Genomic DNA, 27,500 nt, shown 5'->3' on the forward strand with positions numbered 1-27,500 from the left:
TGTGTGTAGCTCCTCTCAACACACACAGGCACACGTAGGCTACGTGCACGTGCACACGCAACACACACGTACAGGCACGTGCACACGCAACGCACACGTACAGGCACGTGCACACCTGTATGTCATCTTACCTTGCCTAGCAAGACATCTTCTAAACACGTGCAAAAACAGGGAAAGAGGGATGTTTGTAGCTCCTCTCAACACACACAGGCACACGTACTTGCACGTGCACACGCAACGCACACAACGCACACGCACATACACACAGACACACACGCGCACACATACGCAAACAAACACACACACTATCCATCAACCCCATTTCACGTGCTGTGCTGGTGTGAGGGTCAGGTTGTTCTTTGGTTGCTGAGGTCACAGGTGTGATTGAAAACGCTGTTTCCAAAGCAACACGTGCAGAATCTCCTGGAACTGGAACTCCATCCCCATCGCCGTGCCAACCTACCCAAAGCTGTGAAGTCGAGGTTGAGTGGCATTATAGTGACAAACTCGGCACTGTTGCGATGCCATAGGCTGACCACTCTCTCTCCTGCCGTGTGCTACTATGAGCCTCCTTTCTTTCTCTCTCTCTCTCTCTCTCTCTCTCTCTCTCTCTCTCTCTCTCTCTCTCTCTCTCTGACACCCCCGACATGCTTTGATGTCAATTGCACCCTCTCATCATATTTCTCATATACATCTCACACAATTTGCTGCATATTTATTATTATACCTTCAGATAGTTGAGGTTGGAGTTGGGGTCCTCTCCCGGCGGCGAGTCTGCAATTAGGACAGAGCCAGGAACTTCTTGATCATGACTCATCTCATCTCTCACCTACAACATAGGCTACAATTAGCATGGTGGCACTATACACTGTTTATAGCACAGTCAGGAGCAGAGATGATCAGATGACATCACTGATGGTGAAACGTTGTACATTTCATACTTAGAAAAACAAAAGGCCAATCAGTTGGTTTGCTTCACATCCAAAGTGTAAATGTGTTTAAGTGGTCTGAAAATACTGATGTTTTGTTTTTCTTTTTTTTTAAAGAAATCTTTCTGAACGATGTTTTGTTGGTTTGATTTATTATTTATTCTATTTAATCAAGGGGGCAGGGACATTCTGTATCTCACAAACTTGTCTTGTCTTGTCTTGTCTTGTCTTGTCTTGTCTTGTCTTGTCTTGTCTTCTCTTCTCTTCTCTTCTCTTCTCTTCTCTTCTCTTCTCTTCTCTCCAAAATGTAAAAGTATGTCTAATAAATTAATGCGCTAACTATAATAACCCCCTCTCCCCTCCTCTCCTCTCCTCTCCTCTCCTCTCCTCTCCTCTCCTCTCCTCTCCTCTCCTCTCCTCTCCTCTCCTCTCCACAGCCAACACCTCCTCGCTGCTGAACCTAACGCTGAGTCCCAAGGGCCCGGTGGTGTCCCAGGAGGATGACGACGACGTGTACGACTACTACTCGGAGGGTGGCGTAGAGGTGCGGCCGCTGCACCCCCCGGAGGAGAGCATGCGCATGGGCAGCAAGGGCTGGCTGGTGTGCAAGGACCAGGACGAGATGCTGAACCTGGCCTTCACCGTGGGCTCCTTCCTGCTCAGCGCCATCACGCTGCCCCTGGGTATCGTCATGGACAAGTACGGGCCCCGCAAACTCAGGCTGCTCGGCAGGTATGGCGCCACGCATGCGCGCAACAGCACAATTACACACACGCACACACACACACACACACATGCTCGGCAGGTATGGGACCATGCACACCTATTAGTACATGCACACACACACGTGCACACACGCACACATGTGCACACACACACGCACACACATACAAGCATGCGTAATAGCACAATTACACGCATAGAGACACACACATACACACTCTTTAGTTTTCTCCATACTACGTATCATAGTGTACCCCATAGATGTCTAATCACCGCCTGTCCCCTCATCTTCAGTGCCTGCTTTGCATTCTCCTGCCTGCTGATCGCCTATGGAGCCTACAATCCCGATGGTAAGACCATGCATGCACATTACGCACCTTTATGTACATGTGCATGTTTGTAGTTGAAATGAACTTTACAGAGAGAATATGTGTGCATGTCTATACAGTGTCTCTAGTATGTACTGTATGTATGTACATGTTTTGGCAAATCCTTTAAATGTGTAATGTAATGTCAAATATTGTAATATTTGAACTTGGTTTGAATTGTGATATTGAAATTGTAACATGTTTTTGGTTCTGTGTCTCCTCCAGAGCTCTCTGTCCTCATCTTCGTGGCCCTGACCTTCAACGGCTTTGGAGGAATGTGCATGACCTTCACCTCTCTGACCGTGAGTACAGCCCACACACACACACACACACACACACACACACACACACACACACACACACACGCACACACAGAACACCTCTTTACATTAAGATTTCAGTGGGTCTGCAGTCCCTAAATATTACAATGTCACCTAGCAGAGCACGGGTGAAGCCAGAGCCAGAGCACGGGTTTAGACTTAATAACAGTAAGATATGGAAGATTTGGAGAAAAAAAAAATCTAAAGAGTGCTGTAAACTAGTGTGAGGACCCATAAGACTGGCACATGCTTCTGTTAGGATAAAAAATATGGAAATAATGGGTAGAGCATGCAGGAAGCCTGTGTGTGTGTGTGTGTGTGTGTGTGTGTGTGTGTGTGTGTGTGTGTGTGTGTGTGTGTGTGTGTGTGTGTGTGTGAATGACCGGGTTAATCAGTAAGTCCACCTCGCGGGCCATTAGCTCCTGGCTGCCTTGTGCTTCACAGCTGAGCGAGCCTGAAAAGGCTGGGATGGAACAGTAGTGTGCTTACGTAGGTAATGGCTACAGGTCAAGCTAGTTCCTCCCACCACCCTTTAGGTAATGAATCAGACCTGAGGTCAGGGGTCAAGGTGAAGTAATGGCAGAGAGGGAGGGCCGTTATAGGACAGATTAACCCAATTCAACCTTGACTCCACTGTAGAACACAGGCAGTTTGGAAAACAGGGAGGAAGAGTGATTCAATGGCTACGTTTACATGATGTTCTTTATTCCGAATTAATAATTCAGGATTAAATTGTTCTACCAAGTTTACTTAGATCTTTCATTACATTTCCAAATTGTGAGGTGTTTACATGACGTTTTCAAGTCGGAATTAAGCTGTCTCATGTAAACGTAGCCAATGGCAGAACGGGAACAGAGAGTCTCAAGCTTGGGCGGCCATGGCCTAATGATCAGAGGTGTCAGAAGTGAAAGTAAAAAGAAGAAACACAGTTTCCTTCCAACACTAGTAACTTCTCTGAATAACCAGTAGACCTGTGTACTTGTCTTACGACAACTCCATAGCCTACTGGTTGGATCAAATTTGGGGTGGGTCCTTGTTAAGTTTTCAGTGTTTTTCAGTAACAACACAGTCTATCTCATTAGGTACAATGGAGTAAATGGTGTAACAGCTATGTAATGCCATGTGCTAGTGTTGTAATTACACCACAAAAGTACTTTTACTTTTACTTTTACTTTTGACACCTCTGCTAATGATTAGGGAGTCAATAGCCTTGGTCTCATTAGCCGCGCTTCAGCGGCCCGGGGCCGCCCGGGGCTCAGGAGAGTGGCCGGCTCGGAGCTGCTAGCCCCGGGCCATTTTTTGCCTGATCGGACTCATAAGCCTCGGCCAGATGACACCGCAACGCGGGTTTTTTTGAATCCGAGTTGCAATAAAGTTGCAACCATACAGCATGTTTCAGTTAAAAATTCGGGTCCTAATGACAACGACAGGCTTGCTTCAGAATACACATTTCTTTATGCGAAGTTGTTGAGAACAAAAGTATTCGCTAATGGCCGTGATTGCCCACTCTTATCATGCAAATGACCTGTCACGCAGGGACCTTAGTCCACCAGTGCCAGAAAGTTTCTCATTTTTTTAACAGACCCAGCGAATTTTGTTTTCGATCTACAGACATATGCCATGGCTTGTTTAAAAGCTGAAGATCTTAGCTTTTTATTACTAAAAACGATACATCTCTAGCCTCTCCCATTCCGAAGTTATGTCCATTTTAAGCGACGGATAGTTTAACAAAAAATAGCGTCATCCCCCCCCTTTGTAAAAAGCGAAAGACTGTTTTATTATGCGCTTTACTCTCCGCAAGCGCGTACATAGCAGGTTCAGAATATCAGTAGGCTATATATTTTGGAAGACATTAGAACAATCGCCAGGGAGTTTACAGTCTACATAACTGGTTGTAAGTCTGATGTCTTTACTCCTTTCATTAGTTAAGTATGATGTTTTGTATGCAGGAGGAGCATGTCAAGTTACTAAAGGAACTTCTTATCCCAACATGTGTACTAGCATTTGCTGCTAGCCGACTTATTTTCAAAACCAGCATCGCATAGGCTAGTTGTTATTTTTCATTATGCTGATGAAGTGGGAAAATAGGCTACCAGCTTTGCGCATGTGGCACATTGTGTAGCTTGGAGTGACTAGAGTAGCGAATCATTGCCATTTAGGCATCTGTTGATTGTGTACGCTTTATGCTGCTTTTTTTATTTGAGAAGTTTAAACTAAGGTGTTGAATACCAATACCGGGCAGGTAGGCCTATTTCTCCCTCCTCTGGAGGCTGCGCGCTCACCGCTTCTCCTTCTCTTTCTGCCCATTACGCCTGTTTCAACTAGTGACATACATAATATGCATTGCTGATAACTGTTTGGGTGCGCAGTTAAAAGATAATATGAAGCTTTGCTTCGTGTTTGTCAGGTTTTCTTTTTTTTTTTTTTAAAGATTTTGAACACGAGTGACCCACACTGGGCAGTTTGAAACGTAAAATATTGACCGTGGTAGAAATGAAAGTCTCCACAGTCCACACAAACAGTTGTCTGATGATGCCATTGTGCATGGAATTAATGTTGTGCGCAAAGCTAGTGGTCACTGTGAAGATACCTCACTGTTTTTGGCCATGTGGCTGTGACGCAGATGTAAACAAATCCGTTTCGCCTGTAACAATGGCAACGCAAACCCCTGCGTTACTCGATTTTCGCACTCTGGAACCCATTATTCAAAAAACTCGTTTTGTGCCACGTTTCTGGTGGGTTTCATATGGTTAACCCAGGGGAACGTTGTCACTGGCATAGAAAATCGTTCCCATGTAGCTGGCCCCATAGCCGACCCCAGGCACATTCAGGTACACGCCTTGTTTGTGAAACGTCAGTCGGGCACAGCCCACTTTCGCCCCAAATCACATAAGGACAACAACAGAACAACGACAAAGAATAACAACATGCCCATTAACAACATGCATTCAACCAGCCATTATTGTTTAGCAATCGTTCAGCACTTATAAGAAGACGGTACTTAGAGGTGTGAATGCAGATTAAAACATGGCAAAGCTAGCAGCCATGTCAAACTTGTAGCCCAAGTTAACATTTGAATTGGATCATATGCGAATCATGAGAATTGAGCACACAGCACCAATATCAACAAATATGTATTTTCTATCACGGACATTTAGGTAGTGTGCTTGTAGGTCCAGGTAAGATGACTGTCTCGTCTAAAAACGAACATTACACAAACTAGCAGTGCGCTAAAAACATGCTAAAAGCATGCTAACAAAATCATCACCTGGAGTCTGCCTGATCTGACACCCAGACCAACGAAGCTAATTTGGTCAAAATCCAAAAAACAAGAAGTTATTATCTTACTCTTGGCGTAATCACAGGTACTTGTGGGTTGAATCAAATAATTCCAGAAACTCGTCAACAACTCCAGAAAGTAGCCTAGTGTGATGATGCTTTGTTTATTAACTGTAGCCATTCACTTGAATGGAACTCTGCAGCACTCATCTGCTTGTTAATGCGGACTCTGGGGGAGACTGCCTGCCGCAAGTGTCCTGCTACGGAACACAGAGAGATGAGCCACGCACGCGACTCTCCTCAACACAGCTGTAGTGATTAACCAGCCATGGAAAAAATAAATTGAGACTGTGAATTGCGATGTTTACAAGGAAATAATTTTAATCAATAACAATGAAATACCCAAAAAAGCAATACCCATGTCAGATTCGAATATTAATGGCCAATTAATATTCGTTCGAATGTCTCGAATTTTCTTAACTTTCGACTTATATTCGAATTTCGAATATCGAATATCGAAGTCAAAGGCTTAGTGGAAAGCATGCCAAATCACGATAATGGCACAAGAGTTGGCGGCTAAAAGCAGAAAAAAGCGACATGACTTAGCTATGACATCCCAAGTTTAAGTGTAGTGGTGCCCATGATGCCCTGATAACAACAAAAAAGTTATGTTGGCTAAATAACTTTAAAAACACAAACAGAAGTGCCAAAGTTGCATCTTATGAAATTATGCCATAAGAAAGCCAAACACCCCAAACTAATAATTTGCCCAGAATTTAGCGATAAGTCCCCCATGCAGCCACATTATTACACAGTAAAAGCACAGCTGTTATTGACTTAGGCCTATTTTAAATCATCCTCACTCTGCTGCCCTAGTGTCTCATGTTTTGCAGACATACTAAACCATAGGCATACGTTTTGCAGACATGTGCCATAGTGCGCACACTTAGAATTCCCTGCAGGACACACACCGATGTTATGCAGATTGAACGACTTGTAGGCTACGTACTTCAGTGGCTATTACTTTAATAAATAGTCGCTATTCCCCTGGCTCATCATTTTCTATAGCAGAGATGAAGGTGCTATGTCTCCGGGATTTGGTCTCTTTTCACATGGTAACTTATTCAATTACCTGCACATTCACCATGAATAGACAGGTGGCATGCCGCAACGAGGGGGTGTGTCGCTATGTCCGGGGCTCATAATTTTCTATAGCAACTGATGAAGGTGCTATGTCTCCGGGATTTGGTCTCCTTTCACATGGTAACTTAATTAATTACCTGCACATTCATGTCTCGCTATGTCCGGGGCTCATGCTTCTGTGCGCTATTGGGGGGATTAACTGGGCATGTTCGCACGTCTCCTTCTGTTCACTCTCTCAGTTGTCGAGCTGCTCGTATTTTCATGCGTCTTTGTCTTCTTAACATGCGCTGCGTCCCATACAGCTTCTGAATCGACAACTTTGCCATGTAATAAAACTGTTCTTGAAAGGCAAGCCATTTTCTTTGCAGTTCTTGTCGTCTTTGTCCGTAGGCTACGAGCCAAACGGCGACCTGCTCCAGCAGAGTTTGCTCCGTTTTCCTCTCCTTCTTTGTCGTTGTTCTGTTGTTGTCCTTCTGTGATTTGGGGCGAAAGGCTGTGCCCGACTGACGTTTCACAAACAAGGCGTGTACCTGAATGTGCCTGGGGTCGGCTATGAGTCCGATCAGCAAAAAATGGCCCGGGGCCGGCAGCTCCGAGCCGGCCACTCTCCTGAGCCCCGGGCGGCCCCGGGCCGCTGAAGCGCGGCTAATGAGATCAAGGCTAATCTTGAGATCAGAGGGCTGCAGGTTCGAATTCTGCACCTTACCAGTGGGAAGATCATGGGTGATATGCCTAAACCCTTGAGCAAGTAATCTATCCTTACATTGCTCCAGGCACTAACCACTACCCCTCACCATAACTAAACATCTAGGCTGTGTTAATTTGGATAAAAGTGTCAGCTAAGTTTAATGTAATGTAATTACTTTGACTCCTTCTGTTAACATTATTACTCTACAAACCCTGTGCAGAAGTCTCTGGCACACACACGCACAGACACAGACACAGACACAGACACACACACGCGCGCGCACACAGGCGCGCATGCACACACACACACACTTTTACTCTTTCCTCATATTTGTTGTATTCTTGCCCTGAAATTGTCCGGTAGAAATGGGAAGTTCTAGAACGTTTTTTTCCCACTTTTTGTAAATCGCAGATAAGGCAGAAAATGAATTTGTTGAGGATCTGTTGGGTAATATCCATTGGGGTTAATTATCTATTACCTATCAACCATCCTATCAGCAGTTAGTGCCCAGGAACTCCATGTCAGATACCAGCGCTAAAGCAATCAGTAGGGGAAAGGGGGGGCCTTAGAGGGGTTCTTTGGCAAGTGAAATGTTAGATACAGTAGCTTGTGAGATTAAACAAAGCACGATTCTTAAGCAAATTGAAATTTGATTAGCTGTTTGAATTTAAATATTTTCAAGTTAAGAGAGACCAAAAAGGTTGGCGTCTGCGTCTTAACTTGGAACCGTGTGTCGCTTGGTGTGATTGCTCGCCAAAAAAAAGCGATACTAAGACCAAAAAAGATGAGGCGCACACAAGGCTTTCAAGTTTAAAATGTGTACTGTAGCCGAAAAGTAACAAAAGAAGTCATCGGACAAAGCTGGCTACTGGAGACATTGATAATGGACTAAGGTCGAAAACGTCTGTAGCTACACCCTTGTCCGATGACTTCTTTTGTTACTTTTTGGCTACGATATACATTTTTAACTTGAAAGCCTCTTGTGCGCCTCATCTTTTTGGACTGTCTTAATATCTTCAAGTGGGCAGCTTTTAAGGAACTGGCTGCATCCAGATCAGGCTGGTATGCTAATGAGGGCCGAAGTGTGCAAAACTCCATGCTCTTTCTGGATGACAAAGCAGAGACACGGAAGAACAAGTGATTTCCAGAGTCTCTCTCTCTCTCTCTCTCTCTCTCTCTCTCTCTCTCTCTCTCTCTCTCTCTCTTTTTCTCTCTCTCTCTCTGGACTCTCTCTCTCTCTCTCTTTCTCTCTCTCTCTCCTCTCTCCCCTCTCTCTCTCTCTCTCTCTCTCTCTCTCTCTCTCTCTCTCTCTCTTGCTCTCTCTCCCACACTCTCTCTCTGGACTCTGCCGTAATTCCGCTGAAGAAGATAAAAGTGTTTTCTCAGCACTACGCCGCAGTGCCCTTATGTAAGCCACCACTTGTTGGTTGTTTGTTGGACTGCATGGGGTACAGCACACTGGTGCAACCAACCACCCAAGACACTGAGGGAGATAATTGATGCACTGGCCCATTTTGTTGTTTTTCTCTATTTGCTGTCCCAATTAGCGATGCAGCGAACGAACGAGAATGACAGGCTCATCAGTGCTCGGTGGAGGCTTTGTTGGCCCCCTTTTTAGGCCCCTCTCGCACAGTTGGACTGGCAGACAGACAGACAGACAGACAGACAGAAAGTGGGGGTGTACCAGAGATTCTAGGATTATCTTTCTTTATTTCTTTCTTGTTTCCTTTCTTTTCACATTTGTTTTTTGTGAAGCACATTGAGTTGCACCTGTGTATGAAATGCGCTATACAAATAAACTTGCCTTGCCTTGCCTTGCCTTGCCTTAGGAGTATTAAGGAGATATGCCAACATAATAGGTTGTTATGGGCACCTAACGTGACCAAGTCCCGGTCTGTCTAAAGGGGCGTGTCATAATACTCCTAGAAGGAATAGGACAGGCCTAAAGGGGGATCTTCCACCCCGGGACAGTACAACCCGGAAACAAGGGGCCAACGGAACCTCTCTCTTATCCACTCTCTCTGGGTGTACTGTTTGGACTATGGAGGAGGCTGTGGAGAGAGGGGAGGGGTGAGGTGGGGGCTGAGAGACAAAGAGAGGGATAAAAGGGACAGCCGGAGAGGCGAGAAGAGGTGAAAAGCAGAAATGCAGAAATGACAAAAGCAGAAATGACAGAAAAGAAGAAAAAAAGGGGAAAATGAAATAGTGAGTCAGAGGGAAAGAGTGGGGAGGTAAGAAGTAGTGTGTGACGCCATGAAGATCCTTTATTTCTCATCAATGGTGCTGCTGTACTTTCGCTTCTAGATGGAACTGGTTTTTGCTGAGGGATGAGTCAGACGTCAGGGTCATTGGGTTCACTTCCAGAGACACCATTGAGCATGTTTTACAGATATGATGATCGTGTGTGTGTGTGTGTGTGTGTGTGTGTGTGTGTGTGTGTGTGTGTGTGTGTGTGTGTGTGTGTGTGTGTGTGTGTGTGTGTATGTGTGTATGTGTGTGTCATCCTTGCCCTTGTGTATTGTCAGGCTAAACTCTTGTTTATGAGGGTACTTTATCTTGCCCTGTTTCATTCTCTGGCCTGCCTTCCCGCTCTCTGCTGTTGGGTCCAGGAGGTGGGAGGGTGGGAGCAGGAGGTGGGAGGGTGGGTCCAGGAGGTGGGAGGGTGGGAGCAGGAGGTGGGAGGGTGCGTGTGTGTGTGCGACCGTGTGCGGGAGTGTGCTTGCGTTTGTTAGGTCTAGGAGGTGTGTGTGTGGGTGGGTGGTGCATGCTTGTGTGTGTGCGTGCATGTGCGTGCGTGCCTGTGCGTGCGTGCCTGTGTGCGTGCGTGCGTGCAGCTCTGGCAACTCTGCTAATTGAAGTATGGTCCTGATCAGAAGGGGCCCACTGAGTTGATGCTTCAGGGAATTAAATGTTTTCTGTTTGTCCGGTGTGGGAATTAGTCATCACTGTTATTGCTGTCACTGTGACTGTGACCCATGGTGATTTACCAACTTAAATATTGTAATGGATAAGTTGTCATATTATGATCCATCAGTGTTGATATTGTTATAATTGATTATTAATTGCACTTTGTTCAATGTAAATATTTGGCATTGATTACTGATCAAATGTGTTATCTTGTGTGCTCCACAGCTGCCAAACATGTTTGGAGACCTCCGCTCCACCTTCATCGCCCTGATGATTGGCTCATACGCCTCCTCTGCCGTCACCTTCCCTGGTGTTAAGGTACAGGTTTTTTCTATGCTTTTATTCCCTTTTTAATGTTTCTTGTATGAATTGCAATTGCTGCGAATTGCTGTAAAAGAAGCCATGTGGTTTAGCCAATTATGCAGGAACAGAGAAAAGATTAAAACCTGTCCGAAAACCTGTTCCAAAAACTCTGTCCCTTGAGCGTTAAGTAGACAAACGTCCTCTCTTGATAGACTTACCCAGTGATGGCATGCCATGTCAGCTTGTTTTAAAACCTAAGCCCAAAGCTATATCATATCTGTGTTCCGTCATGCACTTGCTCACTCCTGTTTTAGTCCTATAGGCCTACATCATGGGTGAGGAACTTTTTTAAGGGCCATTTCAAAGTCCTCCAAGGGCCGTACTACTATGAAAAAAAAACAGGATTTCCCCCTGCACTTTAGGTCTATATTGAAGGCGGCCACCTTTACTACAGACCCTTCAATAGGTCCCTTGAAAATATAGCTTAATTGTATTGCAAATGTACTTTCCAGGATTGCTTTACAAAACATGTCCTTTTTCATGTGAAACAACATAACATTGAAATTATATCAGGGGCCGGATAAGACCCATGGCCTTCATAATGTGAACTTGGAACATCAAGATCGTGTTTTTCAAAACCAAGACTGAGGGAGAGGGAAGTGGGAGAGAGAGAGAGTCTCTGTGTGTGGGTGTGTGAGACAGGGAGCTGTTGTGGTAATGGATGTTCCCAGAGTAAATTGTGCTGTCAGCTGGCTATCAGACTGTCATTTTACTGTACTCATTAACGTGCGCCTGTGGTAATGAATACAGGAGTACACTACAGCAAGCATAAGGGGCCATCGGCTGGCTCTCTCTCCATGCCAGCTGGCTCATAGCCCAGACCATCACCTGAGGAATGCCCAGGTAGACAGGCAGGGATGGCAGCCAGGGAACATAATGACTGTCATACACGTGCACCATTAACTAGCAGATTCACTGGATGCCACCGCAGGACAAAGGTGGCTTAAGACAGGCAAGAAGGGCCCTGTCATGCGGCCGACCCGGGTTCGATTCCCGGCCCGGGTCATTTGCCAACCCCTCCCCATCTCTCTCCCCATTCGCTTCCTGTCCACCTTTCAAACTATCCTATCAATAAAGTCGTAAACGACCAACAAAAAAAGACAGGCAAAAAGACTGGTACTAAGAGAAGTCTTGAGACCGGTAGTTGTACAGTCACTAAACAGTAGTGTGTGTGTGTGCACGTGTGTTTGTGCAGGTGATCTATGACTTAGGGATTGACTTCATCACGATCCTGGTTGTGTGGGCCGCCTGCGCTGGTCTCGTCTTCTTCAACTGCTTCTTCAACTGGCCCCTGGAGCCTTTCCCTCCCCCGGAGAACATGGACTACAGGTAGGACACACGTGCACTGTAAAAAAACATTGAAAACATTGCAGACAAGATACATACAGTGTACTGAATAGCATTCATATATCAAAGATAACATGTATGCAGGGTATTCATGAATCTGTTCCTCTCTCTCTCTCTCTCTATCTCTCTCTCTCTCTCTCTCTCTCTCTCTCTCTCTCTCTCTCTCGCTGTCTCTCTCTGTGTCGGTTTCTCTCTCTCTCTCTCTCTCTCTCTCGCTGTCTCTCTCTGTGTCGGTTTCTCTCTCTCTCTCTCTCTCTCTCTCTCTCTCTCTCTCTCTGTGTCTCTCTGTCTGTCTGTCACTATATTTCTCTCTCTCTCTCTCTCTCTCTCTCTCTCTCCCTCTCTCTCCCTCTGTCTCTCTAGTGTGAAGATCAAGTTCAGCTGGCTGGGCTTCGACCACAAGATCACCGGGCAGCAGTTCTACCAGCAGGTGACGACGGTGGGGAAACGCCTGAGTGCGGGCAACTCCCTCAAGCAGAAGGACCTGTCCACCAAGGAGGGCCACAAGCTCTGCCTGTCCACCATGGACCTGGAGCTCAAGGGCAAACCACAGGAAGAGGGTAGGTTTACTCTCATGTCAATAGCAGGCGTCACTCTTAATTATTCTCTGAGGGTGCTGGCCCAAATGTTAAATTCAATGTTTCAAGAAGGAGGCCGCACCTGGCATAGCAGTGTTTTTATTGTACTTACATTACACTTAGCTGACGATTTTATATCCAGAGCGACTTACAGTTATTTTTTCAAAGGTATATTGGTGACAGTCCCTGGAGCAATGTGGAGTATCTGCCATGCTCAAGCTTGAACTTTGATCTTAAGTCCACCTCTCTAACCACTAGGCCATGGCTGCCCCATGGCATCTTTTTGGGAGAAGATTATCCGTGTTGCTTATAAAGCACACAATTTCCTACAAATGTGTAGTTTAGCAGTACGTAGCGTTTGTATCTGTTGGTTTGGTCTGATGAGCGTTGCGTTGTGTTTTCCCCGCTGCAGCCCAGTCCTTCATGAAGAGCATCCTGACTCCGCTGTTCATGCTGTCCCTGGTCACCATGTGTGTCACCCAGCTGCGCCTCATCTTCTACATGGGGGCCATGAACAACATCCTGGAGGTGCTCAGTGGCGGAGACATGGACACAGGTGTGTTACAGTTGTGTGTTATTGTGTGTTTGTTATTGTGTCTAATTCTGTATGTGTTATGTGTGTATGTGTGGATGTTTATGTCGGTGTGGTAGTCTAGAGAGAGAGAGAGAGAGAGAGAGAGAGAGGTGTGTGTGTGTGTGTGTGTGTGTGTGTGTGTGTGTGTGTGTGTGTGTGTGTGTGTGTGTGTGTGTGTGTGTGTGTGTGTGTGTGTGTGTGTGTGTGTGTGTGTGTGTGTGTGTGTGTGTGTGTGTGTGTGCATGTAGACACTTTCCCAATCAATATATACATTTTCAACATAAGGTTTCTGTGATCCATACAGTAATAAATACTGTGTCTACTATATGCAATGTAACGTTGGGTGCTTTCTGTCTTTGCAGAGGAGAAAATGAAGTTCGGTAAGATTGAGACATGAGTAGCCGCTCATGATCCATTATTAACAATAGAGCAGCACTCACTGGCTGAGAAACGCGACTGAAAAACAGCGATTGAATAGACACATGTTTCTGTAGAATAGAAATAGAAATAGACTAGAATAGAATGGAAGAGAAATTATATTCTTGAGGTACAGAGAGAGGGCCCAAGTTACTAAAAAAGTCAGTTTAAAAGTCCTTTATTTAAACATCAGCTGAAAAGTGTCGGCTTGATGTACATCTTTAAATAAAGGACTTTTATTTTTATATTTTTTAATGAAATTATCCCACATACGCAATTTATTTTTCTCTCTACACAGAAATAATGTTCTGTTCTGTTCTGGTCACAGTGACGGAGCCCCTCATGTTTCTATAGCATTGATGAGCTTGGTTTCCATTCATGCAGACTTGGCACGGTCTTCACATCATGCACATAACAGAAACTAGCTTCTAGAAACTAGCATAACAGAAACTGTCTATCGACATGTGAAATCTAATATCAATCTATACTACTTCAATCGACTGCCATTTTCAGGTCATGCTGTCGCTTGGGTGTGTCATCACTCAGTTAATGTATTCACTCATTGTGTGTGAGTTCAGTCATTGTGTGTGTATTCATTCATTAACAGTAGTGTTCTTAGTAGTGCCGTTGTAGTTGCTGATATTGTTGCTACTGCTTGCTTGCATGGTCCTTTAGCCATGTAAAAGAATAATTGGTGTAAGCCAGCATGTAGGCTTCACTGGCGAGTACATTCACTTACAACCAATTGTGTTAACAGCTCAGCAATGTAGTTATCAACTAACCAGAGAAGTTACTCATTGAACAGTTAGGTAATCACCTTTCTCTCTTTTCTTTTTTCATTTCTCTCCTTTCTACTCTATGTCTGTCACACTTGTTCTCCCTCCCTCCCTCCCTCCCTCTCTCTCTCTCTCTCTCTCTCTCTCTCTCTCTCTCTCTCTCTCTCTCTCTCTCTCTCCTTCACACTTCTCTCTCTCTCTGCATTCTCTCCATTTTCCCGCCTCTCCCAGTGGGTCTCTACACCTCCATCTTCGGCGTCATGCAGCTGCTGTGCTTGATGACGACGCCTGTGATTGGTCAGATCATGGACTGGAAGCTGAAAGAGTGTGAGGACGGAGAGAGCGAGGAGAAGACCCAACTCAGCAAGTGAGTGTCTGAACTTCACGCAGATGCACAAAAAAACAAGTCCGACAGGTGGACAAAGATGCGTCCACTTGTTGCTTATTGATGTAAATTAATGAATACAATTGGGATATCATGATCCGGTAGTAGAAGAAAAGCATAAATATGAAGAGAGTAACGCAAAAAAAACGGTGGCGAAGTTCGTGTTTGGCCGATTTTTTAAAGAATACAGACTGTCAGAGCAACAGACGGAGACATACCCTCTTATAGAGATGCTAGGACGCATCTAAAAACAGATTCTCAGAATTCTGCAATTGCAGACAGATACACTAAACAGATGTCGGAGGCCACTATAACGTCACATTGACTGTATGGGGTTGTATGGGCAATTGTGAAGAAATTAGACATTTGTTCTGCAAAATATTAAATTAATACAGTCGGATACCAATTGTAAGTAACTCCGGCCAGACGAGGAAGTAACAAGAGTGCTTGTCCGAGAACTTGCTCTCTCTGAAGTCTGTTGCGTCACTGCTCTCGTGCACAGGCCATGTCAGCTGTTATTAAGCATAAAGAGACATTTCACTTCTGCCTGGACAGCCACACAGTCAGGCAGGCAGGAGAAGTACGTCAGAATCACAAGACTAAACGGTCACTCAGTCAGCAAGTTACAAAATGACACATGACATGATACAGCACATGTTAAATGAATGATAAATCCCTTAGCAAAGCACCAGTGCATGTTAAGAAGTTGACAATAAAGGCATGGTGGAAATACTGATGATCATAGTGATCATAACATACGTAATGGTGAGAATGAGAATGATGTAATCAGGGCTATTATAAAAGTGATGGTGATGATGGAGATGGTGTTGTTGATGCTGCTGTTGTTGATGATGATGATGACGATGATTATTTTATTTATTTATTTATTTGACCTTTATTTAACCAGGAAGGTCCCATTGAGGTAAAAACCTCTTCTTCCAGGGAGTCCTGGCCAAGACAGCATTAAGACAAAGGAGGCACATGCATATTATGACATAAAAACAAATTTTTAAAAAAGCACACGTAAGGATATAAGACATATCAGACATAGGGGCAAACAAAATAGACACTGGACAAGACTAACAAGTAAGACCATCAAGCACTAAACAGTAAGAACTAGCAAACTAACAAAATCTGACATAAAAAACACACACACAAAACCTCTGTAAAACTGAGTTTAAAAGCAGTGACACTCCTCTACTAAAGTTGTTTTTAAAAGATTTTTAAAACTCTCTATAGAGGGCACAGATGCCAAGCTTAAGGTGTTTTGGAGGTTATTCCAAACATGCGGGGCATATGAACTAAAAGAAGTCTTACCTAATTCAGTACGCACTGTAGGAATATTTAAGATAATTTTATGATGATGGTGCTGTTCCAGGGACCAGCCCCAGCCCAAGAAGCGAGACAGACAGATCCAGAAGATCACCAATGCCACACGGGCCTTCTTCCTCACCAACATCCTATTGGTCGGCTTCGGAGTCACCTGTCTCATCCCCAACCTGCCTCTACAGGTATGCGTGTGTGAAGTGAACGTGTGTGTGTGTGTGTGTGTGTGTGTGTGTGTGTGTGTGTGTGTGTGTGTGTGTGTGTGTGTGTGTGTGTGTGTGTGTGTGTGTGTGTGTGTGTGTGTGTGTATTCCTGTGTGTTTCTGTGTCTGTGTTCACACATGAGTGCAAGTGTGTTTAACCCATTTTAGCCTGGAGACACGTGTACGCTGCCTTCAGGCTCTTGAGAGTTGAGGGTTTTTGATTAAAAAATGTGGGTATGTTAGAGCTGAATGAACACATTATAATGCAACATTAGTCCTAGCTTTTAAATGCAACTTATTTCATGTTTGTATGTGCTTCGGAGGCTGAGATATTTAAGATTTAATAGGCGGAGGGTACCCTTTCCCAAAAAGGGCTTAGGCTAAAATGGGTTAATAAACTTCTGACCTCATCTCTAACCTGGCTGTACAAGTTAATTCATACAGCATATCTTGCTGTGTATTCTTCCTGTATTTGGTGAATACTCAGCCAAGTTCAGGGCCAGTAACAAATGGTGTGTTAGATCATCCCCTAGTGGTGACATTGTGTCATGACTCCAAAGGTTCCCATTGAGTGCTTATTACATGGAAGAAAATCACTTTTCAACACATCACTGTACAGCTGCTGTCATATATTTCCTATTGTTGGGATTACAACCTCAGGATCTTAAGGCCAAGATAAAAAATACTGTCATCAGGTTTGGGAGGCTGTGGGCGGAGTGGGAAATTAGGGGATAAACATGATGTGTGTTTTTAATTTTTTTTTTTTTTTTTTTGTCGGTTTGCTTTTGCCCTGTCATATTTTTTTTGTTTTTTCTTGTTTTTAAACACAAAAAGAATTATAAAAAAAAAAAAAACCCTTGAGAGACCCACTGACTTCCCGAAACCTTTATCTTGCCTGCTGACTGATATGTGAATCTCTTCTTATCCGCAGATGCTGTCTTTCCTCCTGCACACCATCGTCAGAGGATTCGTCCATTCTGCCATTGGTGGTCTCTATGCAGCTGTGTAAGTATTTATGATTACCAAACCCGACCCTGTCTATTTCCCACTAGTGTCCTGTCTCTCCTTCACTGGCCAAACAATACAATAAAACTAAAATACTTGAAATTAAATAAAAACAAATGAACAGAATAATAGAATTTTGTTTACCATACCGAAAACATAGCCCAAAGAAAGGTGTCCAAATGTAGATTGATGTTAACTGACGCCATACTGAATTCTCTCTCTCTCTCTCTCTCTCTCTCTCTCTCTCTCTCTCTCTCTCTCTCTCCGTTCACAGGTACCCGTCGTCCCAGTTCGGCAGCCTGACGGGCATGCAGTCTCTGGTGAGCGCCCTGTTTGCCCTGCTGCAGCAGCCCCTCTTCATGGCCATGATGGGACCCCTGGAGGGAGACCCCCTCTGGGTAAGTTTACTTTACACACTCACAAATAACCCAAAATGGCTGCCCAAATGTTTTGTCTCCATAACCGAACTGATGATTCCGTACCGTGATAGCTACTGTAGCTAATGCTACTGACTCTGATAGCTATGGTAACGGACCTGGCAGCATACTGTGATATTGTAGCAGCAGATAGTGGTAATAAATGCCTCTTTTCCACTGCTGGTTTTCTGATAGGCCTACAGCTCGACACAGCGCGACTTGGCCGCCACTTTTTGCTTTACGATTGAGCTGCGTCGTGCCTATTCGAAAAGCAAAAAGTTGCGGCTGAGTTGTGCATTTTGTCGAGCTGTAGGCCTACCAGAAAACCAGCAGTGGAAAAGAGGCAAAAGTGGAGTAATAGGCTAAGATAGAGGGCTCAAGCTGGCTCAGCCAAGAGCCTTAGGTAACAGATTAAGACATAGCCATTACAATTTTGGTGGCAGTAAGGTTATAACATAGGCTCTGCACTAGTAAGGGGTTAATCAAAGAGTTATCAAATAATTTATTAAAGAATAAAATGGAGTAACTGGGAGTGCATCGGTGTGCGGTTCTTTTCATTACCTTATGAACTTCACCCTTTCAACCTGCACCTTAAAAAAAGTATTTGGATGTGCATGAGATTTGACTTGGATACTTGTTCTCTCTCCCTCTCTCAGGTGAACGTGGGTCTGTTGGGAGTTAGCATGGCAGGCTTCATGCTGCCCCTGTACCTGATCTACTTCAAGAGCCAGCTGCATAAGAAGAGGAAGGAGAAGGAAGGTCAGGCCAAGGTCTACGTCAAGATCAACGGCAGCAACGTTCCCGAGGCCTTTGTGTAGACCTGACCTCAGCTGGATATTGGGGCACACACACCCTCAGGCCCAAAAAAATAACACAGACGTGGAAAATCCAGTTTCAGAAAGTATAAATGTACAGTATGAATGTCCGCAAACATTGTCCCAAAAACAATGTCTCAAAAACCAATTTTCGGGAATCTACCGATCCTTAGGTAGGTGAGAGATTATGGTTGAAATCAGTTGTGTTGGGATTATAGGCCCGTAATACATGGCAGGACATTCACTTTCTGAATCTGGTTTGTCCACCTCTGGTGGTCATAAAAGATAAAACCTATGAAAACTAATGTGGGATGTACTTGTAGGTGGAGAGGGTGAGAGGAGAGGAAAAAAAGAGGGAGCAGAGAGATATGGTCTGTCATTCAGTTGCAGACAATTCCTCACTTCTCTGAAGACCATTCAGATTTTTCTTGTTATTTATTATACTGCGCGGTTATCAGATGAGGATTTTATCAGTCGTCACCGTAACTTTCCTTATTCACTCTATCCGGTTTTACTCGTCCTTGGTGGCATAGACTATGCAGTATAGCTGTAAGTGGCATTAGACCCATAATGTCCACCTATTTTCATGACAAGGTAACACACAACGTGAACAGCTGTTTCCTCGGGAACATTGTCGAGTGTGCGTTGGCCGTTGCTGTCTAAGCATTCTTTGTGTTGAGCAGGTTATGAGATGGAAAGGTTGGGGATATTTGTTTTGAAAAACGGACTGGTTTTATTTAATTTATTTTAGTTTTAACATAGGCCTGTGGATGTCAATGAAATATGCAGTATTTGTGATTTGTCACATTTAGACATGTAAAGCCACTCTTATGTAGGCTATTTAATTAATTGTAAATATTTTTTAATGAAAAAAGTTTGTGTGGACAGAATATTCATACGTAAAAGTGGCTTTACTCCGTTGATGTCTGTTTTATCTTTAAGCCTATTTCATTTTTGGCCAATGTGTGCCAAACAGTTAAACAGCACTTTGGACTTTAAGTCTTTCTCCCCTCTCCGTCAATTCATCATGAAGTATGACATTGTATATACCATTCAATGGATGCTTTCTCTTCATACGTAGGCTATATCTAAAATGTGTATTAAGATATGACTGCTAACATCTTTTACGAAATACATTGTATCAATGGCAGCCAAGGTTCCCTAAAAAAAAGAAGAGACTGGATAAAAAAGCTTGTATGTACGAAACATACTTTTTAACAGCAGAGGGAAATGTGACGATGAAAAGTTGTGTAGGCTGCTTTACTGCTTGTGATGGGTAGGCTATTGCCTCACATTGTGTATTTATTTGATTTTTATTCCATGACATTTCTCATGGGAATCTTTGTTTTTATGAAATATCTCACAGAATTTCTTTATAACATGCTATTTCTTGGTCTTGCAAAACAGATATTTCTATTTGTTGTTTAGAGAGGCATTATTATTGAGTGTGAGTAATAAATTATTGTCTTAAAATAACTTGTGCGCTTGGTTCATTAATGTCTTTACTTTTTACCACTTGGCACGGACCTGAGGTTGGACTTTTGAATATTGGTTTTATTCTGTTCCTCATGATCTTAGTATAGATTTGGTGACATTTGGTGACACCTCGCCATGGACATTACAGTACATTTGGAGGCGGGAGGGGGGGGACACAGAGGATAGCGGTCATCCCCGAACTCATACCATCATTGCAGCTCCTCTCTGACGTCAGCACGGTTGGTTATGTCACATCTCTAGGTTTGTGCTTCACCGACGACCAGTGATGCCGCGCCCCCCTCGGACCTCTTCAGGAAGTGAATTTGTGGAAAATAGAAAAACGGGAGTTAGAATGACATAGGAGCGGGAGAGGAGGTAGAGAGAGAGAGAAACAGACCGAGGGTTTGCCATCAATTTGGGCCGCTACAGAACGATAGAATAATTTGTGAATTTGTAAAGCACACGGGAAGATGCTCATCAAAGAATTGTAAGTATGGCTAAACGTTTCTGGCATGGCATTCGAGCTTGCAGTCCTGTGCGTTGCAGCGAACACACTAGACAACCGTTATGTGCAGCCTAAAGGCATTAGAATAAGAGCAAGCCTTTGACAAAAACGGGAGGAAAGAAGAGAACTACTGAGCTGATGTTGATGTGTGCTTTAAACCTCAAAGACTTATTTATGACATTCATTTCGGTTACCTGACATGTGAAACACAGTGTGTAGTGTATGTATTTGAACAACAATTGCATAAGCATTTTTTTATCCGTCTGATGTTTATGAAATAACAATAATCGCCCTTCTTCCACGTTAATCCATGTCTATACCCTCGCGAGGTGAATAGCGATGGGTGAGGATATTGCGTGCCGACATCCATTCCAGTTGCAACGTATCCATGTTCTTGGTGCGCCCGGTGAAGGTGAACCGGACCAGAATGTTTCATGGAAATAGCATGTGGATGGCAATGTATTTCCCCGTAGCCTAGGCTATATTGTGCATGTTGTGAAGAGTATTTGTTGAGGCGGGGTTTTTTTGTTGTCAAATTCTGTAAGTCACCATAGACCAGATATTTTGGCACAGTTTATTTTCCGAATGTAATTTAAGCAGGTGTTCCGCTTGTTACCCTCTAACTAGGCGATGCGGGGGCAGCACCGAAATTTAACTACTTGAGTCACGGGGTTCATCATTTTAAAATCGAATATAAAAAGGTTAAGTTCTCCGAGTGTATTCAAAGAACCCTGTTAAGGTGAATTCTACCAGACAGCGGTGCGCGGTTCGGCCATATTGAAATTTAAATAGTCTGTCATTTAAACGCAGGCTAGAGCGGAAAATTGGTGCTCGCTCCATCTCACAAAGTCCAGACATCACCACTCGAGACATCGCTAACGTTATATAACGTTTTAAGTTAGCCAACAACTGTCTTTTAATACCACTGTTTGATACATCCGATGCGGTATTTTTCGGTAGGCTATAGCCAATGACACCACTGGAATTCCGATAAGGGCTGCGCGCGACAGGATGCTCACTCGGCTAGCGCGACGGAAATCTCTTCCGTTTTTGTTTTAATTCTCGTCTCTATGCGTCCTCAATGGCCATGACTTACATTTTTTCCCGCTATCCTCATAACTAACGACAGAGGCAAGCAATGTCCTCCTCACATGACCGGAATTCCTCCATGTCTCCCATGCCCTGCCAGCTAAGGTCATACGGAGAGATAGATGGTGGAGGCCTACACTGGCAGGCAGCTATATGAGTGCAAGCAGTCACAGAGGCACAGCGGGTAGCCTATGCTCACAACGCTGAGAAGTCCTGCGCATAAAATGGTTGGCCAAAGGTTTGTGTCACGATGTTCCGATTACTCATCGATGTGACACCACAAACACTACATCTTCAACCAGAAGTGCGAGTACCTCATCTTAGCAAGCGACTGTCTATTGAGTGGCGAGTTACCATTGATAACAGCTTATATGGTGTCCTGTTCACCACCACATCAGGACCGGACAGCGCTCTCACACCCCTATGGTGAACGACCGTTTGCTGTCCATGGTGCTTACTTTAAAATTTAAACACCACACGGCGTAGGCCTATTAGTCTAGTCATCACGCAAGTCATCATGCAAGTCAGTCAGCTTCAAGTTAAATTGAGGTCAGAGATTTTGCCTTCAGGGACCAATGATGTCCAGTACCGTTGTGCTTTGATTGGGATAATTGATAAAGCTAGAATAAGACACATGGCGATTAAACAAAATGTTTCATTCAGAAACCACATCTCCCCCCGTCCACCACTACTCCGTTGTGCTAGAGATTTGAATAACTTGTTATAACGAATGATTGGACCAAGTCTGTTGAATGCTTTTAAAGGAAGTCTGCACACTTGTTCTGTTAATAGTTGAATCATCTATTTTAATGAGGCAGGTTGGTGCGTGTGCCTCAGTGAGTTACGCTTCTAGGAAAGGTCAACAAGCTCTGACTGTGTGTTGATGGCAAGTTGTTCGATAATTAGTCTATCCCCAGGAGTCCTGTGTGGATGCAGCCCAGGTGATAGGCTCACCAGGCCTTGACATTGGCACCTGCCAGACGGCCAAATGTAGGTAAAACTGAGCTGTGGCTGGTAGCTAGTCTCACTAGCCATTTTGGCAGGGTTTTTTATTTTATTTTATTTTTTTAATTATTATTGGGTAAGACACGTCACTGGCTGGTTTTCTGTTGTTTGCCCCTTGTGCAACAACAACTTTAATGTCAAGAAACGATCAATTTGCTCAATTTGCATGCTCAATTTGTATCTGATTCATTTTCATGTAGGAAGCTATGTGAATGACCACTGGTTGTCTTGCTTTACCACTTCATCGACAGAAAAAACAAACAAAACTGTTGGTATGAAATCTGGCTGGCTAGGGACTTGTGATGCCATCTAGCCACAGCGGCACAAAGAGCAAAACAAGTAGCAAAAAAAAGTCAAGCCCAGGTGATAGCAGCACAAGTGTTACTGAGAGGGTGAGTGTGGTCTTCCTACCCTGGTTCATGGCCTCAGGGCCGGCCCTAGGCATAGGCAAACAAGGCGCTTGCCTATAGGGCACCAAATGCCTCGGGGGTACTAGTAATGCCCGAAAGTCCCACATAATGAGAACATCAAGTGAAATAAAAACATTTAACTCTACATTGACAATGATTATTCAGTTTCACTCAGTACACATTTGTACTGTATGTCCCAGATCAGCTGCACTCCATCAGATGTACAACTCTATGTTTTCAATTCAATTTATAAATGAACAAAAAAGGAAAGGGGCTGCTCGCCTAGCCCTCAGGCACCAAATCGACCAGAACCGGCCCTGTATGGCCTTAGGGGTAAATTCCGGAAAGCAGGTTTGGCAACATGGATATGTTAATTCAGGAATCTACTAATATAGATCAGCTGTGTTTCGATTGAAGTTATGAAATCCAAGTATCCTCTATTACATGATTTATGACCCACGCTGGGTAAACCTAGCTGGTTAGTCACCATATCATCTCTATAGGAATATGCTCCTGGGGAGAAAAATCAGGGCTAGCCAGCTTCTATGTACTTTCACCAAGTGATGTTATGCACTGGAGATTGTGTTCTTCGAGAGATCTTTTGGAATTTGATTCAATTGATGCTTCTTAACAGCATACAATCAAAGTCAAAGCCAAGCTTATAATACCATGTTTATTATTGTCATTGCATTCACTGAAATTTTAACTTACCCATTGCAGTAGTCAGGGAAACCATGATACACTGTAGTGAAGTGAGAAATGATGAATCACTTGTAACCTCGAAAAACGCTGTGTGTTAAAGGCGCCATAAAATATGGCACTTTTGGGCCAGGAGGCAAGCGGAGGCAGTTAGTCTGTTTGGCAGATGAAGGTGCTTCGAGTGGCCTCATTTCAGGACAGTAATGATGGCAGAGTAAGGTCCAGATAACTCAACAAGCAAAGGCTACTGTTATTCTCTGTCCTTACTCCGGGGGCGAGCTCCCATCCTTGTAATGCCATGTATATATATATGGAGGCTGTACTTGATATGCCCTTTATGATGGCATTTCATGACTTCTATGTGGGGTTTTTTGTTTTGTTTTTTTGCCATCATGCGTATCAGTGTTGTGCATTATGCGGCAGCTATGTATGTCCAAGATAAATTTCCTTCGGGACCAATAAAAATGATCTAGAATCTTGAAAGGTTGAAGTATAGGGCAGGGGAGATCCAATGTTGTTGACCCTTGACCTGTGGTAGTCTTTTCATTTCCTATTTTGGCGTGATTGATTGCAGCAATTTTTAGATTATACTGACCTGTAGTACAGACCTGGTATGTCACGGTCTGGACTCTTGTGATCTGGCATACTGGACATTTCCCCATTTCCCGGTGGCCCACAAGTCCTCAGGGGTCGATGCTTTTGATTATTATTTTTTTTTTTAATCCTCGAGACTGGCCTGCAGTTTAGAGGGAGAGAGCACCTTTTGGAACTCTTTTGGTCCCAATCTAGCCCTGTGTTGTTAACAGTGTAAAAGGTCATCAAGAGACCACAATTTAATTTTCACAATGCAGTTTCAATGAGTTTCATGCTTAGTTTTACAGTCACAGGGCGCTTGCAGGACAAAATCCAGTTTTAGAAGTTGTGGGGATCTATTCTGGTAGAAAGCGTTTATTGTTGGCCTTGACTGTCCTGAGCAGAGACAGAGAGAGACGATGGAGAGAAGGAGGGGGGGAGAGAGAGAGAGAGAGAGAGAGAGAGAGAGGGAGGAAGGGATGAAGAGAGGGAAAGAGTACAGCAGAGAGAGAGAGAGAGACAGAGATACAATGAGCAAGAGAAATAGTGAGAGAGGGGAGAGAGAGAGAAGAAGGCGGGATGATAGCGGTAGAGAGACTTTCCTGTGTGGGTGGACAGGGCTAACTCACAGCCATTTAGCCTTTCTACTGGCCACAAATTTGCTGTCAGTTTTTATTTCTTAACCGTGATCAGGGAAGCTGACAAGGGGGGACAAAGGGGTCAGTTGTCCCGGGCCCAAGGAGATGAGGGGTCCTCATGACATTTAATGTATTGGGTGGGGGGCCCTTTCAGATAACTTTGTCCTGGGCCCAGCCAAAACTGTCAGCGACCCTCACCATGATAGATCTAAGCACAGAAGACTGAGTGCTACAGCAGAATCAATGCTATTAGCCATCTTCCTTCATGAAAACGAATCAGACTAATGGACTTTTCGTTCTACTTATTCAGGACCTTTAGCAGAAAAAATTAAAGCATAAGGAGAAAAAAAAACAGAACAATGGCTACTCCTTGGGTCACACCAAAGAATAAGCTATACTGCCAAACTGGCTTAAGGGTGAAATTATTACCAGCAATAGTTTTACCAACATTTGACTGGTCAGCTGTGCTCTTTGTGTGCACTGGGCACAGGACAGTGCAGTGTTTCCCTCCCACCAAACATTTATTAGGGTAGAGCCGGTAACTGGAACAGGTGACTCTCATAATTGCCGGGGCAATTCCATGTGAAAGGTGCATACAGTAAACTTTCCTGTGTTGAATTAACACATGGAGAGTTGCACTTAACATTCTTTTCTTAAGTATTTTGGGGGCTTTTTGGTCTTTATTATTATAGGACAGTGTGAGAGTAGACAGGAAATGACTGGGAGAGAGAGATGGGGCAGGGTCGGGAAATGACCCCGGCCGGACTCGAACCGGGGTCCCCGTGGGCAATGTAAGCCCAAATGTGGGGGGCTTAGCGTGCTGCGCCACAGCGCCCCCGCATATAATATCCATCCTGTTGGTCCTAGTCTATAAGTGTTGATTTAACACTGCCAAATTTACTGTGTGCCATTGTCAATCCCTTCGTTTGGCAGTTTGAGGTGAGAGTGTTGAGTTGAGCAACTCTGGGCCCTTTACTTTATCTTCAGACACCAGTGTGAGTGAGGGAGGGAGGCGAGCGTAGCCTAGCCACACAGCCGCACAGCCGTGCAGCGCTGCCTGCTGTCATCCATAATGTAGGAGCCCCAGGCCTCGGTGTCACAGAGGAGCCAGCGCCGGGGACACCAGATCTGCCCACGGGCCCCACTCGCCATCAGGCCAAGCAGAGCAAAGCAGAGCCGGCGTTATTCAAGATAACCAAAGTAAAGGTGGACGGGACGGGATGCCGATCAGCTGTGCTCTTTGTGTGCACTCCGCACAGGACAGTGCAGTGTTTCCCCCCCACCAAACATTTATTAGGGTAGAGCGTTAGCCGGTATCTGGAACAGTTGCCATATTTGGCAAGGCAATGTTGTGAAATAGGCTATGAAAATAAAGCAACTTTTTAAGACTTAAATTCACCATAAAAAATCTTCGAAGTGTTTATGTTAAGTGACAAGGTGGCACAGCACTATGCTTATATATTGTGATCTTATCTGGCTGGTAGTAGCAACCCCATAGATATTTAAGTTTCATTTCAGCACTCAAGGACCACCTTTTGTTGTTCTTCGTCATGCAACAGCCTACACCATATTGAGACACATTATACAGTATACTATGTCCCCAGTAGTGTAGTCTACGTAGAACGCGGGTATACGGAGTATACCCACTTCTAAATTTCAGGGATTTCAGTATACCCACTTCAAATTGATTGATCCATTGTTTTGAATAGCACAAATATACACAGTATACCCAATTCAAAAAATGTTCAAATATACAGTATACCCACCATAAAAAAGTAGACTACACCACTGTATGTCCCTGTACTGCATACACTAGTCTTAATAATATACTTGTGTAGGCTATATATATTTCTAGTAGTAGCAATATATACTGTACACAAGTACAGGCAAATTTGGGTTAATTACGGAATATACTACATACAGGAATTGCACCTGACTGGAGTAGGTACACAGGTGATTTGTTATGAACGCCGCAAATGTTACTGTGTAAACATGTGTAGGCACTGAGACACGCTGCTGCCATATTGGAAATTTGACTTGAGGAGGACGAAGGCAGGCGACTAATTAGTGCAGAGTGAGGCGTTGGTCTCAGCTTTCACCATTTGAGTATTAATGAAATATGCAGGCTGTACTAGAGACGGAGTTACCCTGGCTCTGCCAATCAAAAAACAGCACAGACGGGAACAAAGACCGCTGTTGAGTACAAGCACGTGAAAAGATATGGCGTCTATAACAAAGATAGAGATGGGCTAACCTGCTGGTAAAACCTCTGTGGATGGTGTTCTTGGGTGCAGCCTTACTACCCAGCTACTTAATGAGTTCTGCTGCATGTGGCCTTGCTAGTCTGCAGCATTCGCAATTTTATATTAGATTAGATTATTTTATTCTTATTGTCCCATAGGGATATTTGTTTTCACATCTCGCTGTTCAGTTCCATCAGGTTAGATATTGTAGTACACATCTCATTTGCTATACATGGAGACGCCATAAACATCCTCAGACATCCACATACAATACATATACACACACATCTGTTCATATACA

The 27,500-nt window shown here is 44.1% G+C and overlaps 2 protein-coding genes across 2 annotated transcripts in view; both read left to right on the forward strand.

Moving 5' to 3' along the window:
* slc43a2b (solute carrier family 43 member 2b) overlaps nucleotides 1–20,031 on the forward strand; it is a 28,678-nt gene extending 8,647 nt beyond the window's left edge. The window contains exons 3-14 of the mRNA XM_063203003.1: nucleotides 1,367–1,661; nucleotides 1,947–2,002; nucleotides 2,246–2,322; nucleotides 10,583–10,675; nucleotides 11,916–12,049; nucleotides 12,431–12,627; nucleotides 13,058–13,201; nucleotides 14,644–14,779; nucleotides 16,176–16,308; nucleotides 17,257–17,330; nucleotides 17,605–17,728; nucleotides 18,403–20,031. Of these exons, the coding sequence (XP_063059073.1) occupies nucleotides 1,367–1,661; nucleotides 1,947–2,002; nucleotides 2,246–2,322; nucleotides 10,583–10,675; nucleotides 11,916–12,049; nucleotides 12,431–12,627; nucleotides 13,058–13,201; nucleotides 14,644–14,779; nucleotides 16,176–16,308; nucleotides 17,257–17,330; nucleotides 17,605–17,728; nucleotides 18,403–18,564 (1,625 nt within the window). The 3' untranslated portion in view covers nucleotides 18,565–20,031. The remainder of the gene's footprint in view (nucleotides 1–1,366; nucleotides 1,662–1,946; nucleotides 2,003–2,245; nucleotides 2,323–10,582; nucleotides 10,676–11,915; nucleotides 12,050–12,430; nucleotides 12,628–13,057; nucleotides 13,202–14,643; nucleotides 14,780–16,175; nucleotides 16,309–17,256; nucleotides 17,331–17,604; nucleotides 17,729–18,402) is intronic.
* Nucleotides 20,032–20,341: 310 nt separating this feature from the next.
* Nucleotides 20,342–27,500, forward strand: part of pitpnab (phosphatidylinositol transfer protein, alpha b) — a 45,392-nt gene continuing 38,233 nt past the window's right edge. The window contains exon 1 of the mRNA XM_063203021.1: nucleotides 20,342–20,524. Coding sequence (XP_063059091.1) covers nucleotides 20,508–20,524 — 17 coding nt within the window. The 5' untranslated portion in view covers nucleotides 20,342–20,507. The remainder of the gene's footprint in view (nucleotides 20,525–27,500) is intronic.

The sequence above is a fragment of the Engraulis encrasicolus genome, chromosome 7 (genome assembly GCF_034702125.1).
Source record: "Engraulis encrasicolus isolate BLACKSEA-1 chromosome 7, IST_EnEncr_1.0, whole genome shotgun sequence".
Classification (NCBI taxonomy): Eukaryota; Metazoa; Chordata; class Actinopteri; order Clupeiformes; family Engraulidae; genus Engraulis; species Engraulis encrasicolus.